Below are 17605 nucleotides of genomic sequence, written 5' to 3' on the forward strand. Positions count from 1 at the left end.
TTCTTTAAAATTTAACGGACAATCAAATGTGGTTTAAAACAAATTTTATTTCAAATTTTTTTTTTCAATCATATGTGATTAAATTTGACATGCAGAATAACATGTGTATGTATAATCACATGTGATTTACTTTTATTTTTTTGAAAAAAAAAAATTTAGAATTTTTTTTTCAATCACATGTGATTGTCGTGCCACATTCACACTCCTTGAATTTCAACTTAAAAGTTGGATTCATTTAAAAATAATATTTTTTTTTAATAATTAGCCAAAGGTGTGGAATCTTCTTTATTTTTTATAAATGAGTTACGCTATCAATTCATTCACTTTATAATTAAGAAAAACATTTTACATAGCACAATACTTAGTACCCCCAAAAGACCATTTGTTACCCAGTATATCACAAGGGTTTAGTTTACAAATGATCAATCAAAGTAACACAAATACACTACTAAACTCATTTTTTCGTCTAACTTCGAACGCTAAAAACCCTAACTTCATCAATCACGGGCCCGCAAAGCGATCCAAAATCATCAACCCTAGTATGATAATACGAACTATAAAACGTCACTCTAGTTCTCGCTGACACCGCTTTAAACTTCATACTAACAATTTTCGATTTCCCCTTTCCTTCCGATTTAAAAGGAGCTTTTAAAGTATCTTTAGCCGCAAATGCCTCCACCATCATATCCCCATTGCACCCGTTTTTCGCGTCACCAATTGCAAATGTTAAGTTGTAAAGTTTGTTAGGGATCGTTCGGATGATTTGGGCAACCGCACTTTCTCGCCCTGCGACTAGTTCAATTGCTGCAATGCCTTTAGGGACATTGAAGTGTTTGCTATCGATGAATTTGACAGCTTTCAACGACTCGATGATCCACCCTGGAAGAGGAGATGTGATGTCTTCTTGTCGAGGAGGAAGGAGTACTCCGTTAGTTGAGTTGAATAATCGATGTGGACCTTCTTCGAATCCGCCATTTTTCACCAAGTTCACTAATATCAAAATAATCAGTTAGTGTACATACAATTATAGATCTCAATAGTTTTGTGTTTTTTAATGATAAATTATGTGAACATCTACAAACAGTGTTTCAAATAATGATAATTGTTATTGTATAGGAGACCATCTTTCATCCACCATAAATTACTAATTACGGTATTAATAGATCGTGCTATACAACTAATTAATAATAATAATGGACGCGTTTGGTGTATACACCGATAACATTGTGTACCCTTTTTGTATTCCTTAATTCAAATTCAAACGAATAAACAGGATGTAGAATAACATAAAAATAAAAAAATACACTAAACAAAATTATAAAATGGGAGGTGATTCGTACACCACCTCCTTTTTGCCATACACCACCAATTACATTTCTTGGACCATTATGCCCTTCTTGATATTAAATTAAATCAAGCTTTTAACCTACCAAAATTAAAACCCTTACCAAGAAATTGCTCTACCAAAAACTAAATCATCATATAAAATATAGCAAATCATCAAACATGCTGTGATATAAATTAACGATTAAGCATCAAGATATTGAAATAGAAAAATTAACGACATAATAACTGTGTTTTACTATGAAACAAGTATTAAATTAAATATTTAGATGTTGAGGAAGACGCATTAGGGATTTAGGGCTATCAATCAATATTCAATCATGAACAATAATAAAAAAGATAATGCAACTACTAAAAAATTATTGGATGAAAACAATTTCAACTACCACAGAGAACATCTACTTATTATATTATACTTATTAAAATATAAGTATGAACAAAATTTAGAAGCAAATTAGGGTAAAAATGATTATCTTTTCAACTTGAGTTTCATTCAGTAGTTTGAAACAAGAAGGTGCGAAGAAATATGGGGTTTATAACTTTTTATGATTAATATGATTTTTATTGATCGGAAAAGTGGCAACATTTCTAATACAAGATGAGAAGGAGGTGCAAAGCAATTGCTCGTGTTTTCCTTCTTATCTTAATCTTAATCTAAGTTAAAAGAGTAAATGGTTTAGAAGGGCAAAATGGTCCAAAATTTTAATGTAGTGGTGTATGGCAAAAAAAAAAAAAAAATGGTGTACGGATCACCTCCCTTACAAAATATAATATGTAGAAAAATCAACTACCGTAAACTTTTTTTCTCAAACTTTTTATCCACTTTCAAGTAAAATTTGTATTTATATTTATTTATTAGTGTAAAAAAAATAATTACAGTGCAAAAACTATACTTTTAACCAAACAACACTCACTTTTGACCAAACAACTCTCTCACTTACTTTTGACCAAATAAGTAAATAACCACTAAAAAGTTACATTTTTAACCACAAAAATTAGCATTTCTTATAAGATTAAATACTGTAAAAATCATACTTACATCGAGTAGGTCTAGGAGGAAGCAATTCCTTAATAGCAACAGCATCAATAAGGGGCCCACATTTAGGATCTTCTTGAACACCAGGGTTATGAAAAATCAACTTAACACTAGTTGAATTAGCTTTAAATCCATAAGCATAAACATCACCACCATCACTACTATAAAGTGTTTGAAGTGGTAAATCACCAGATTGAGGGGGCACTGACACCCTTAAAAACTCTTGTTGTGCACAAGTTCTTGAAGCACCAAAAGTTACAGCGTATAAAGATCCGGATTTTACGGATAAAGTTTGGGATAATGTGGCCTCGTTTCCCAGTCGCACGGCGTGTACACCGTGTGCTACCGGGAAATACATCCCGCCGGGCTGGGGCCCACCGTGGACGTACTCCACGAGGCCGCTTATTTCCCATTTTGGTAGAGCGTTTTTGCCTAATAACACTGTTTTTTTAATGGCGGTTGGTTTTGGTGGGTCTTCAAAGTTACCATTTGGTAGTAGGCCTGCATTATTTACAACATAAAGAATATTAATTAAAATGTTGTTGGCAAAAATTTAAAAACATAATGTAGCATAGATGGCTGTTTTTTTTTTTTTTTTAATTTTAACTGTCTTCAAGTAGTTTAGTTATTTTACTCTAAGCTAATAATAACTCAATTATTATATCATATACAATTAACTAAAAGTGTATATTTATATTTACAGGTAACTTGAAAATATAAAACCTTATACATTTAATTTGTTTTAGTTTAACCTAAATAAAAATGGCTAGGGATAACACGATTAAAATCAAGTAAACATATATATTCATCTTTAATTTGTTATTATGGACAACATTTTGGTTATAATTAAATATACAAACAAGGAAGAAAATAGTACCTTCCACTGGAATTGGAGCGGAAAATGCGGTGGAAATGAGGGTGAAAGTGAGGAAAATGGTGAGGAAATTTGGCATGATTTATGGGGAGGGAGAGAAATGGAAAGAAAGAAGTAGAAAATAGTGGGGAGAAATGAGGGTTTAGAGTGGGGGATTTATATTGGGAAGAGAAAATGGGAAATGGGTAAGGTGATGATGGAGGGCACGAGGGATGTTGGGGATGAGGGGTTTGATGCTATTTTTATTTTTATTAATTAAAAATTAAACATTAAACATCAATATCAATATATCTCCTCGATTTATGCAAATCCATTTCAAATGGATGTAACCACCCTTTGAAATACGGAGTACAATTATTTTGTCTTCTTTATATAAAAAATGGTGATAGACTGATAGGTAGATATTTTAATGATCGATTTTAACAAAATGTAAAAACTCATATATAAGGGCGTAATCAACCTCTCGATTCGGTACGTGTTCGAAAACAGAGAAATGGGGAAAGAAGAATTAACTCATGAAGGGGAGATGGAATTCTTTAGCGTGTTTATCAAAAAACGCTTGATGATCATGTGTTTATTGGAGGGTTCTTAGGTAATTAGATGGTTTTAATTATCTCGGTCGTCTAAATTGGTTTCCATCTTTTTTGTAGAGCTTTGGATATTTTATGTTATTGTTTTAGTGAGATTAGTTTTTTGGTTTGTTTTGTTTGATCGGTTCTTGATTTGTAAGTTTCGAGAATGATTCATTTTTTAATAATCTTTCCCTTTTATTATAAAAGTTTATTTGTTTTCTAGAGAAAAAAAAAAACTCATATATAAAAACAAAACTCATATGAAGTTTACAGCAGGTCACTTTGTTCATGTTTTTGTTTTTAAAATTTAAGGGATAAAGTTACGTTATACTTCTTTTATGATTTTATCTTAAATTCTAAATTGTTGAGTTGGCATCAAACTACTAGCACCAACAGTAAGAGTTCGTATATGCTCCAAATTCATATGTTGATTGATTATATCTGATTGTAAATAGATCATGTTTGATTGTGAACGTCATAGTGTGCTATTTTTTATTTATTTTTTTATTTTTTTTAATTTAGTGCATAAATAAGGCTGGTCCCCACCATGACAACACTTCTTCCAAGACTAGCCGCCACATCAGTGCAACATTATCACTTACTTCTCGGGACTAAACACTACCAAAAATAACTAATCATGCATATATTTTTCATAGAGTTAATATGCCTGTTCAACACGCAAAGGGAGGGGGGGTTAAGGATCTTAGAACGAGGCTCTCCGGTCCGGCTACCGTGAATAACCCTGGCCGATATGATGATATCGGCGGGGTGGCCAAGTGATTAAGTCCACCTCCGATAGCGATCGCTGATCAGAAGGCCCCAAATAAGGTTGTAGGTGCTAGTTTAATAAAGAACTAACCTGTTAACCTTGAGAAGACGAGAGATGATGCTGATGACGTAAGACGTGTACTAAACGATGATTACGTAATGTGATCGTGTCCCGAATGATAATTAGGGTTTGTATATATATAGGCAAATCCTAATTCTAGAACCATCTACGATAGTCATAATCCTTTCCATAACAAACTCCCCCGAATCACGGAGATAATTATGGAAAAGATACCGACTTGATGACCAAGTAACCGCCGTACCAGGAACAAAGACATTCGATACATCCCCGCATGCCGCATACCGCATACAAAGTACACGCATACGCATGCTAGTTGTAGTGACCCGAACTTTTCCATGTTTATATATATATTAAATGAAATTGTTATTTACATGATTAAGTGTTTCCAACATATTGAGCAATCAAACTTGTTAAGACTTGATTAATTGAAATAGGTTTCATATAGACAATTGACCACCCAAGTTGACCGGTGATTCACGAACGTTAAAACTTGTAAAAACTATATGATGACATATATATGGTTATATATATAGTTAACATGATATTATGATAAGTAAACATATCATTAAGTATATTAATAATGAACTACATATGTAAAAACAAGACTACTAACCTAATGATTTTGAAACGAGACATATATGTAACGATTATCGTTGTAACGACATTTAATGTATATATATCATATTAAGAGATATTCGTACATCATAATATCATGATAATATAATAATTTAAAATCTCATTTGATATTATAAACATTGGGTTAACAACATTTAACAAGATCGTTAACCTAAAGGTTTCAAAACAACACTTACATGTAACGACTAACGATGACTTAACGACTCAGTTAAAATGTATATACATGTAGTGTTTTAATATGTATTCATACACTTTTGAAAGACTTCAAGACACTTATCAAAATACTTCTACTTAACAAAAATGCTTACAATTACATCCTCATTCAGTTTCATCAACAATTCTACTCGTATGCACCCGTATTCGTACTCGTACAATACACAGCTTTTAGATGTATGTACTATTAGTATATACACTCCAATGATCAGCTCTTAGCAGCCCATGTGAGTCACCTAACACATGTGGGAACCATTATTTGGCAACTAGCATGAAATATCTCATAAAATTACAAAAATATGAGTAATCATTCATGACTTATTTACATGAAAACAAAATTACATATCCTTTATATCTAATCCATACACCAACGACCAAAAACACCTACAAACACTTTTATTCTTCAATTTTCTTCATCTAATTGATCTCTCTCAAGTTCTATCTTCAAGTTCTAAGTGTTCTTCATAAATTCTACAAGTTCTAGTTTCATAAAATCAAGAATACTTCCAAGTTTGCTAGCTTACTTTCAATCTTGTAGAGTGATCATCCAACCTAAAGAAATCTTTCTTATTAACAGTAAGATATCTTTTTAATACAAGTTAATACTCATATTCAAACTTTGATTCAATTTCTATAACTATAACAATCTTATTTCGAGTGAAAATCTTACTTGAACTGTTTTTGTGTCATGATTCTGCTTCAAGAACTTTCAAGCCATCCAAGGATCCTTTGAAGCTAGATCCATTTTTCTCATTTCCAGTAGCTTTATCCAGAAAACTTGAGGTAGTAATGATGTTCATAACATCATTCGTTTCATACATATAAAGCTATCTTATTCGAAGTTTTAAACTTGTAATCACTAGAACATAGTTTAGTTAATTCTAAACTTGTTCGCAAACAAAAGTTAATCCTTCTAACTTGACTTTTAAAATCAACTAAACACATGTTCTATATCTATATGATATGCTAACTTAATGATTTAAAACCTGGAAACACGAAAAACACCGTAAAACTGGATTTACGCCGTCGTAGTAACACCGCGAGCTGTTTTGGGTTAGTTAATTAAAAACTATGATAAACTTTGATTTAAAAGTTGTTCTTCTGGGAAAATAATTTTTCTTATGAACATGAAACTATATCCTAAAATCATGGTTAAACTCAATGTGGAAGTATGTTTTCTAAAATGGTCATCTAGACGTCGTTCTTTCGACTGAAATGACTACTTTTACAAAAACGACTTGTAACTTATATTTCCGACTATAAACCTATACTTTTTCTGTTTAGATTCATAAAATAGAGTTCAATATGAAACCATAGCAATTTGATTCACTCAAAACGGATTTAAAATGAAGAAGTTATGGGTAAAACAAGATTGGATAATTTTTCTTGTTGTAGCAACGTGAAAATTGGTAACAAATCTATATTAATCATATCCTAGCTAACTTATATTGTATTATACATGTATTCTAATATATTATGTAATCTTGGGATACCATAGACACGTATGCAAATGTTTTGACATATCATATCGACCCATGTATATATATTATTTGGAACAACCATAGACACTCTATATGCAGTAATGTAGGAGTTAGCTATAGAGGGTTGAGGTTGATTCCAAAAATATATATACTTTGAGTTGTGATCTAGCCTGAGACGTGTATACACTGGGTCGTGGATTGATTCAAGATAATATATATCAATTTTTTTCTATACATCTAACGTTGGACAACTAGTTGTAGGTTACTAACGAGGACAGCTGACTTAATAAACTTAAAACATCAAAATGTATTAAAAGTGTTGTAAATATATTTTGAATATACTTTGATATATATGTACATATTTGTTATAGGTTCGTGAATCGACCAGTGGCCAAGTCTTACTTCCCGACGAAGTAAAAATATGTGAAAGTGAGTTATAGTCCCACTTTTAAAATATAATATTTTTGGGATGAGAATACATGCAGGTTTTATAAATGATTTACAAAATAGACACAAGTACGTGAAACTACATTCTATGGTTGAATTATCGAAATCGAATATGCCCCTTTTTATTAAGTCTGGTAATCTAAGAATTAGGGAACAGACACCCTAATTGACGCGAATCCTAAAGATAGATCTATTGGGCCTAACAAACCCCATCCCAAGTACCGGATGCTTTAGTACTTCGAAATTTATATCATATCCGAAGGGTGTCCCGGAATGATGGGGATATTCTTATATATGCATCTTGTTAATGTCGGTTACCAGGTGTTCACCATATGAATGATTTTTATCTCTATGTATGGGATGTATATTGAAATATGAAATCTTGTGGTCTATTGTTACGATTTGATATATATAGGTTAAACCTATAACTCACCAACATTTTTGTTGACGTTTAAAGCATGTTTATTCTCAGGTGAATATTAAGAGCTTCCGCTGTTGCATACTAAAATAAGGACAAGATTTGGAGTCCATGTTTGTATGATATTATGTAAAAACTGCATTCAAGAAACATATGTCGATGTAATATATTTCTATTGTAAACCATTATGTAATGGTCGTGTGTAAACAGTATATTTTAGATTATCATTATTTGATAATCTACGTAATACTTTTGAAACCTTTATTGATAAAATAAAGGTTATGGTTGTTTTAAAAATGAATGCAGTCTTTGAAAAACGTCTCATATAGAGGTCAAAACCTCGCAACGAAATCAATTAATATGGAACGTTTATAATCAATATGTACGGGACATTTCAGTTGGTATCCGAGCGTTGGTCTTAGAGAACCAGAATTTTGCATTAGTGTGTCTTATCGAGTTTGTTAGGATGCATTAGTGAGTCTGGACTTCGACCGTGTTTACTTGAAAAATGATTGCTTAACAAATTTTGTGGAAACTATATATTTTTAACATGTGAATATTATGTGATATATTAATCTCTTAACGCATTTGATATTATGTGATAGATGTCTACCTCTAGAACAAGTCCCATTGACTCACCTAATAATAATGAAGAGTCAAATGTAAATTGGAATGATTCGTGAACTAATTCACAAGTTCCCGAAGAGGAACCGGAAGAAGAGTCGGAACCGGAAGAAGAATCGGAACCGGAAGAAGAATCGGAACCGGAAGAAGAAATAGAACCAGTGGGGGAAATAATAAAACGGTTAAGTAGAAGAAAATCCTCAACCAACCGACCAAAGTTAATTATGGTCAATGATGTTTCCGCCAAGGAAGCAAAGTATTGGGAGGATTACCAATTCTCCGATGAATCGGATCCCGACAAGGATTACGATGATGTTATAGAAATTACCCCAACACAATTTAATAAGGCAAAAGAGAACAATAAGGGAAAGGGCATAAAAATAGAGAAATTTGATTCCAAACCCGATGAACTTTATATGTATCCTCAACACCTGTATTTCTTAAGTTGTGACAATAACCTGGGAACCTCTAACCACCAGGTTTTTCTAAACCAATGTGGAAAACGACGGCTCGTATTAGGGGAACATCATATATCCCTAGAAACTTGGCAAAACGAACCAAAACCGAAGAAGAAGAAACGAGCGAGTCGGAATAAGATAGTTGTATTCGTGTGGTGTAATATATGTAATATAGTGTGCTTATGCTTTATGATATATGTAAAAATTGCTTGTATTAATAAGTATTTTTTTTTATGAATCTAACTCTTGTCTATTTTACAGTATAAAAACACAAAATGGATAGACAACCCAATATTTTAAGAGACCTACCCGGAGACATGATTGATGAAATCTTGTCTAGAGTCGGTCAGAATTCCTCGGCATAACTATTTAAGGCGAGATCAGTTTGTAAGACATTCGAAGAACGTTCCAAGAATGCCTTGATTTATAAAAGGCTTTCGTTCGAAAGATGGGGGATATCACATTGGGAAATCCATAAGTTACGATGTGTTTACTTTGACGCATATATTGCGGGGAACCCAAATGCTATTTTACGCAACGGGTTAAGAAATTATTTTGACTCAATATATCCGAATATAGGACTTCGTGATTTAGAAAAAGCGGCTAACATGCAACAAAAAGAAGCATGTTATGCTTACGGGTTAGTAATGTTCGCTTCTCACCAAAGTGAGAACAAGAACATCGGGCTACAACTATTAAACAAAACGTTCCCACAAGTGACGGAGTCGGTAATTGGGGTAAGAAATGAGGTTTTTAGGTTATTACGAGACTGTTGGTCATTACGTAACCTTCATCCTTTTGACGATGTTACAACACATTGTCTTACTATCGGTCACAACGGTTATGTTCCACAAAACCAAGGATGGAAAGTGGTATTAGTAAAACCAGAATGCATGACTTGTTTCTGGACGTATGAATTACGTGTCTTTATTGCCTTTGTTGAACGCCTTATTTATTAACTAGAATTATCTTCGCAACTACTTTGTATCAAAGTTTTATGTGCTATATTTCATGCTATATGTAAAAAAAAAACGGTATTGTAAGTTTGCAAGTTATTGTATAAAGGTTTGAATATGATTTTTTTTTTTTTTTTGATTAGTTTTTCATATAGAATTGTAGTAGTTGAAATGGTATGTTAGCTACTAAGTATGAACTTAACGGGTAGGTACTACCCGAATTAAAGAGTATAAAATGCTAATATGAAGAAAGAGCTTTTATAAATAAGTTCATATTACGCTACGAAATACTATTGACTACTCTTGATATTCTATATGATTAACTCGTTTCATTTGACTATTTTGAAGGAAATGGCACCGATTACTCGACACACCTTGAATATGAGCGAAGAGGAATTTCGTGCCTTTCTTGCTTCAAACATAGCCGCAGTACAGGCTGCGCTACATACCAACAATAACCTTGGATCTAGCAGTACAGGAAATCGTGTAGGATGCACCTACAAAGAATTCACTGCCTGCAAACCTTTGGAATTTGATGGAACCGAAGGACCGATCGGATTGAAACGGTGGACCGAGAAGGTCGAATCGGTGTTTGCCATAAGTAAGTGTACTGAAGAGGACAAAGTGAAGTACGCTACGCATACCTTCACAGGTTCTGCGTTAACATGGTGGAATACCTATCTAGAGCAAGTGGGACAAGATGATGCTTACGCACTACCGTGGTCAGCATTCAAGCACTTGATAAACGAGAAGTACCGTCCCAGAACCGAGGTCAATAAGCTCAAGACAGAACTTAGAGGGTTACGAACCCAAGGATTTGATATTACCACGTACGAAAGACGATTCACAGAATTATGCCTATTGTGTCCGGGAGCGTTCGAAGATGAGGAAGAGAAGATCGACGCGTTTGCGAAAGGATTACCGAAAAGAATCCAAGAAGATATAAGTTCACACGAGCCCGCCTCCATACAACAGGCATGTAGAATGGCTCATAAATTAGTGAACCAGATTGAAGAAAGAATTAAAGAACAGACTGCTGAAGAGGCCAATGTGAAGCAAGTCAAAAGAAAGTGGGAGGAAAACGGTGATAAGAATCACCAATACAACAACAATAGCAATTACAACAATAATCGCAACAACTATCCCAACAATCGCAACATCAATCGCAACTACAACAAACGGCCCAACAACAACAACAACAACAGCAACTACAACAATCATCCCAACAACAATAATAACTACAACAACAACAACAATAATCAGAAACAGCTATGCCAAAGGTGTGAAAAGTATCACTCGGGGTTCTGAACCAAATTTTGCAACAAGTGTAAAAGAAATGATCATAGCACGGCGAAATGTGAGGTCTACGGACCAGGGGTTAACAGAACGAAAGGAACAAATGGTGTCGGAACGAGTAATGGCGGAGCAAGTAGTGTCGGAGCAAGTTATGCCAATGTAGTTTGTTATAAATGTGGAAAACCGGGCCACATTATTAGAAATTGCCCGAACCAGGAGAACACGAATGGACAAGGCTGCGGAAGAGTTTTCAATATTAATGCGGCAGAGGCACAGGAAGACCTGGAGCTTGTTACTGGTACATTTCTTATTGACAATAAATCTGTTTACGTTTTATTTGATTCGGGTGCGGATAGAAGCTATATGAGTAGAGATTTTTGTGCTAAATTAAGTTGTCCATTGACGCATTTGGATAGTAAATTTTTACTCGAATTAGCAAATGGTAAATTAATTTCAGCAGATAATATATGTCGAAATTGAGAAATTAAACTGGTTAGCGAAACATTTAAGATTGACTTGATACCAGTAGAGTTAGGGAGTTTTGATGTGATAATCGGTATGGACTGGTTGAAAGAAGTGAAAGCAGAGATCGTTTGTTACAAAAATGAAATTCGCATTATACGAGAAAAAGGAAAACCCTTAATGGTGTACGGAGAAAAGGGCAACACGAAGCTACATTTTATTAGTAATTTGAAGGTACAAAAACTAATAAGAAAAGGTTTCTATGCTGTTTTAGCACATGTTGAGAAAGTACAAACTGAAGAAAAGAGCATCAATGATGTTCCTGTCGTAAAAGAATTTCTCGATGTATTTCCGAAAGAATTACCGGGATTACCCCCACATCGATCCGTTGAATTTCAAATAGATCTTTTACCAGGAGCTGCACCAATAGCTCGTGCTCCTTACAGACTCGTACCCAGTGAGATGAAAGAACTGCAAAGCAAATTACAAGAACTTTTAGAGCGTGGTTTCATTCGACCAAGCACATCACCGTGGGGAGCTCCTGTTTTGTTTGTCAAGAAGAAAGATGGTACATTCAGGTTGTGTATCGACTACCGAGAGTTGAACAAACTTACCATCAAGAACCGATACCCACTACCGAGAATCGACGACTTATTTGATCAACTACAAGGCTCATCTGTTTATTCAAAGATTGACTTACGTTCCGGGTATCATCAAATGCGGGTGAAAGAAGATGATATTCCAAAGACTGCTTTCAGAACACGTTACGGTCATTACGAGTTTATGGTCATGCCGTTTAGTTTAACTAATGTACCAGCTATGTTCATGGACCTTATGAACCGAGTGTGTGGATAATACCTTGACAAGTTTGTCATTGTTTTCATTGATGACATACTTATTTACTCAAAGAATGACCAAGAACACGGTGAACATTTGAGAAAGGTGTTAGAAGTATTGAGGAAGGAAGAATTGTACGCTAAGTTTTTAAAGTGTGCATTTTAGTTGGAAGAAGTTCAATTCCTCAGTCACATAGTGAACAAAGAAGGTATTAAGGTGGATCCGGCAAAGATAGAAACTGTTGAAAAGTGGGAAACCCCGAAAACTCCGAAAAACATACGCCAGTTTTTAGGACTAGCTGGTTACTACAGAAGGTTCATCCAAGACTTTTCCAGAATAGCAAAACCCTTGACTGCATTAACGCATAAAGGGAAGAAATTTGAATGGAAGGATGAACAAGAGAAAGCATTTTAGTTATTGAAGAAAAAGCTAACTACGGCACCTATATTGTCATTGCCTGAAGGGAATGATGATTTTGTGATTTATTGTGACGCATCAAAGCAAGGTCTCGGTTGTGTATTAATGCAACGAACGAAGGTGATTGCTTATGCGTCTAGACAATTGAAGATTCACGAACAAAATTATACGACGCATGATTTGGAATTAGGCGCGGTTGTTTTTGCTTTAAAGACTTGAAGGCACTACTTATATGGGGTCAAAAGTATTATATATACCGACCACAAAAGTCTTCAACACATATTTAATCAGAAACAACTGAATATGAGGCAGCGTAGGTGGATTGAATTGTTGAATGATTACGACTTTGAGATTCGTTACCACCTGGGGAAGGCAAATGTGGTAGCCGACGCCTTGAGCAGGAAGGACAGAGAACCCATTCGAGTAAAATCTATGAATATAATGATTCACAATAACCTTACTACTCAAATAAAGGAGGCGAAACAAGGAGTTTTAAAAGAGGGAAATTTAAAGGATGAAATACCCAAAGGATAGGAGAATCATCTTAATATTCGGGAAGACGGAACTCGGTATATGGCTGAAAGGATTTGGGTACCAAAATTTGGAGATATGAGAGAAATGGTACTTAGAGAAGCTCATAAAACCAGATACTCAATACATCCTGGAACGGGGAAGATGTACAAGGATCTCAAGAAATATTTTTGGTGACCGGGTATGAAAGCCGATGTTGCTAAATACGTAGGAGAATGTTTGACGTGTTCTAAGGTCAAAGCTGAGCATCAGAAACCATCAGATCTACTTCAACAACACGAAATCCTGGAATGGAAATGGGAAAACATTACCATGGATTTCATCACTAAATTGTCAAGGACTGCAAGTGGTTTTGATACTATTTGGGTAATAGTTGATCGTCTCACCAAATCAGCACACTTCCTGCCAATAAGAGAAGATGACAAGATGGAGAAGTTAGCACGACTGTATTTAAAGGAAGTCATCTCTAGACATGGAATACCAATCTCTATTATCTCTGATAGGGATGGCAGATTTATTTCAAGATTCTGGCAGACATTACAACAAGCATTAGGAACTCGTCTAGACATGAGTACTGCCTATCATCCACAAACTGATGGGCAGAGCGAAAGGACGATACAAACGCTTGAATACATGCTACGAGCATGTGTTATTGATTTTGGAAACAGTTGGGATCGACATCTACCGTTAGCAGAATTTTCCTACAACAACAGCTACCATTCAAGCATTGAGATGGCGCCGTTTGAAGCACTTTATGGTAGAAAGTGCAGGTCTCCAATTTCTTGGAGTGAAGTGAGGGATCGACAGATTACGGGTCCGGAGATAATACAAGAAACTACCGAGAAGATCATCCAAATTCAACAACGGTTGAAAATCGCCCAAAGTCGACAAAAGAGCTACGCTGACATTAAAAGAAAAGATATAGAATTTGAAATTGAAGAGATGGTCATGCTTAAAGTTGCACCTTGGAAAGGTGTTGTTTGATTTGGTAAACGAGGGAAATTAAATCCAAGGTATATCTGACCATTCAAGATTATTGATCGTGTCGGACCAGTAGCTTACCAACTTGAGTTACCTCAACAACTCATGGCTGTACATAACATTTTCCACATCTCGAATTTGAAGAAATGTTTTGCTAAAGAAGATCTCACTATTCCGTTAGATGAAATCCAAATCAACGAAAAACTTCAATTCATCGAAGAACCCGTCAAAATAATGGATCGTGAGGTTAAAAGACTTAAGCAAAACAAGACTTGATTAAGTGTTTCCAACATATTAAGCAATCAAACTTGTTAAGACTTGATTAATTGAAATAGGTTTCATATAGACAATTGACCACCCAAGTTGACCGGCGATTCACGAAGGTTAAAACTTGTAAAAACTATATGATGACATATATATGGTTATATATATAGTTAACATGATATTATGATAAGTAAATATATCATTAAGTATATTAATAATGAACTACATATGTAAAAACAAGACTACTAACTTAATGATTTTGAAACGAGACATATATGTAACGATTATCGTTGTAACGACATTTAATGTATATATATCATATTAAGAGATATTAGTACATCATAATATCATGATAATATAATAATTTAAAATCTCATTTGATATTATAAACATTGGGTTAACAACATTTAACAAGATCGTTAACCTAAAGGTTTCAAAACAACACTTACATGTAACGACTAACGATGACTTAACGACTCAGTTAAAATGTATATACATGTAGTGTTTTAATATGTATTCATACACTTTTGAAAGACTTCAAGACACTTATCAAAATACTTCTACTTAACAAAAATGCTTACAATTACATCCTCGTTCAGTTTCATCAACAATTCTACTCGTATGCACCCGTATTAGTACTCGTACAATACACAGCTTTTAGATGTATGTACTATTGGTATATACACTCCAATGATTAGCTCTTAGCAGCCCATGTGAGTCACCTAACACATGTGGGAACCATCATTTGGCAACTAGCATGAAATATCTCATAAAATTACAAAAATATGAGTAATCATTCATGACTTATTTACATGAAAACAAAATTACATATCCTTTATATCTAAACCATACACCAACGACCAAAAACACCTAAAAATACTTTTATTCTTCAATTTTCTTCATCTAATTGATCTCTCTCAAGTTCTATCTTCAAGTTCTAAGTGTTCTTCATAAATTCTACAAGTTCTAGTTTCATAAAATCAAGAATACTTCCAAGTTTGCTAGCTTACTTTCAATCTTGTAGAGTGATCATCCAACCTAAAGAAATCTTTCTTATTAACAGTAAGATATCTTTTTAATACAAGTTAATACTCATATTCAAACTTTGATTCAATTTCTATAACTATAACAATCTTATTTCGAGTGAAAATCTTACTTGAACTGTTTTTGTGTCATGATTCTGCTTCATGAACTTTCAAGCCATCCAAGGATCCTTTGAAGCTAGATCCATTTTTCTCATTTCCAGTAGCTTTATCCAGAAAACTTGAGGTAGTAATGATGTTCATAACATCATTCGTTTCATACATATAAAGCTATCTTATTCGAAGTTTTAAACTTGTAATCACTAGAACATAGTTTAGTTAATTCTAAACTTGTTCGCAAACAAAAGTTAATCCTTCTAACTTGACTTTTAAAATCAACTAAACACATGTTCTATATCTATATGATATGTTAACCTAATGATTTAAAACCTGGAAACACGAAAAACACCGTAAAACCGGATTTACGCCGTCGTAGTAACACCGCGGGCTGTTTTGGGTTAGTTAATTAAAAACTATGATAAACTTTGATTTAAAAGTTTTTCTTCTGGGAAAATGATTTTTCTTATGAACATGAAACTATATTCAAAAATCATGGTTAAACTCAATGTGGAAGTATGTTTTCTAAAATGGTCATCTAGACGTCGTTCTTTCGACTGAAATGACTACTTTTACAAAAACGACTTGTAACTTATATTTCCGACTATAAACCTATACTTTTTATGTTTAGATTCATAAAATAGAGTTCAATATGAAACCATAGCAATTTGATTCACTCAAAACGGATTTAAAATAAAGAAGTTATGGGTAAAACAAGATTGGATAATTTTTCTTGTTGTAGCAACGTGAAAATTGGTAACAAATCTATATTAATCATATCCTAGCTAACTTATATTGTATTATACATGTATTCTAATATATTATGTAATCTTGGGATACCATAGACACGTATGCAAATGTTTTGACATATCATATCTACCCATGTGTATATATTATTTGGAACAACCATAGACACTCTATATGCAGTAATGTGGGAGTTAGCTATACAGGGTTGAGGTTGATTCCAAAAATATATATACTTTGAGTTGTGATCTAGCCTGAGACATGTATTCACTGGGTCGTGGATTGATTCAATATAATATATATCAATTTTTTTCTATACATCTAACGTTGGACAACTAGTTGTAGGTTACTAACTAGGACAACTGACTTAATAAACTTAAAACATCAAAATGTATTAAAAGTGTTGTAAATATATTTTGAATATACTTTGATATATATGTACATATTTGTTATAGGTTCGTGAATCGACCAGTGGCCAAGTCTTACTTCCCGACGAAGTAAAAATATGTGAAAGTGAGTTATAGTCCCACTTTTAAAATCTAATATTTTTGGGATGAGAATACATGCAGGTTTTATAAATGATTTACAAAATAGACACAAGTACGTGAAACTACATTCTATGGTTGAATTATCAAAATCGAATATTGTAACATCCCAGGTAAACGTTCCCCGTAGCATGATATTGTCCGCTTTGCCCGTAGGCGCACGGATTTTTCTTGGCGACCAAACACGACGAGCACTTTCCCAGGAGGTCACCCATCCTGGTAGTGCTCTCGCTTGAGCACGCTTAACTGCAAAGTTCTCATGGGATCTCCTGCGCTTGTGGTCCCAAAACGCGTCATGCTAGGAAAGGTCTCCACACCCTTATAAGGCATGCTTCGTTCCCCTCTCCAACCGATGTGGGACGGATGTAACACGGGTGTTACAATCCTCCCCCCTAATGGGACACAGCGTCCTCGCTGTGCATGTTTGGTCCGGGGCCTGGCTCTGATACCATCTGTAAGATCCCAGGTAAACGTTCCCCG

The 17605-nt window shown here is 34.2% G+C and overlaps 1 protein-coding gene across 1 annotated transcript; it reads right to left on the minus strand.

Moving 5' to 3' along the window:
- Positions 1–289: 289 nt before the first annotated feature.
- On the minus strand, positions 290–3379 carry LOC139876947 (protein TEEBE-like). Its single transcript, XM_071864346.1, has 3 exons — positions 3258–3379; positions 2384–2881; positions 290–990 (listed from the first exon to the last, which is right to left on the minus strand). The coding sequence occupies exons 1-3, from the start codon at positions 3331–3333 to the stop codon at positions 467–469; spliced, it is 1098 nt and encodes a 365-aa protein (XP_071720447.1). The 5' UTR covers positions 3334–3379; the 3' UTR covers positions 290–466.
- Positions 3380–17605: the final 14226 nt, after the last annotated feature.

The sequence above is a fragment of the Rutidosis leptorrhynchoides genome, chromosome 11, assembly GCF_046630445.1.
Source record: "Rutidosis leptorrhynchoides isolate AG116_Rl617_1_P2 chromosome 11, CSIRO_AGI_Rlap_v1, whole genome shotgun sequence".
NCBI classification, from domain to species: domain Eukaryota; kingdom Viridiplantae; phylum Streptophyta; class Magnoliopsida; order Asterales; family Asteraceae; genus Rutidosis; species Rutidosis leptorrhynchoides.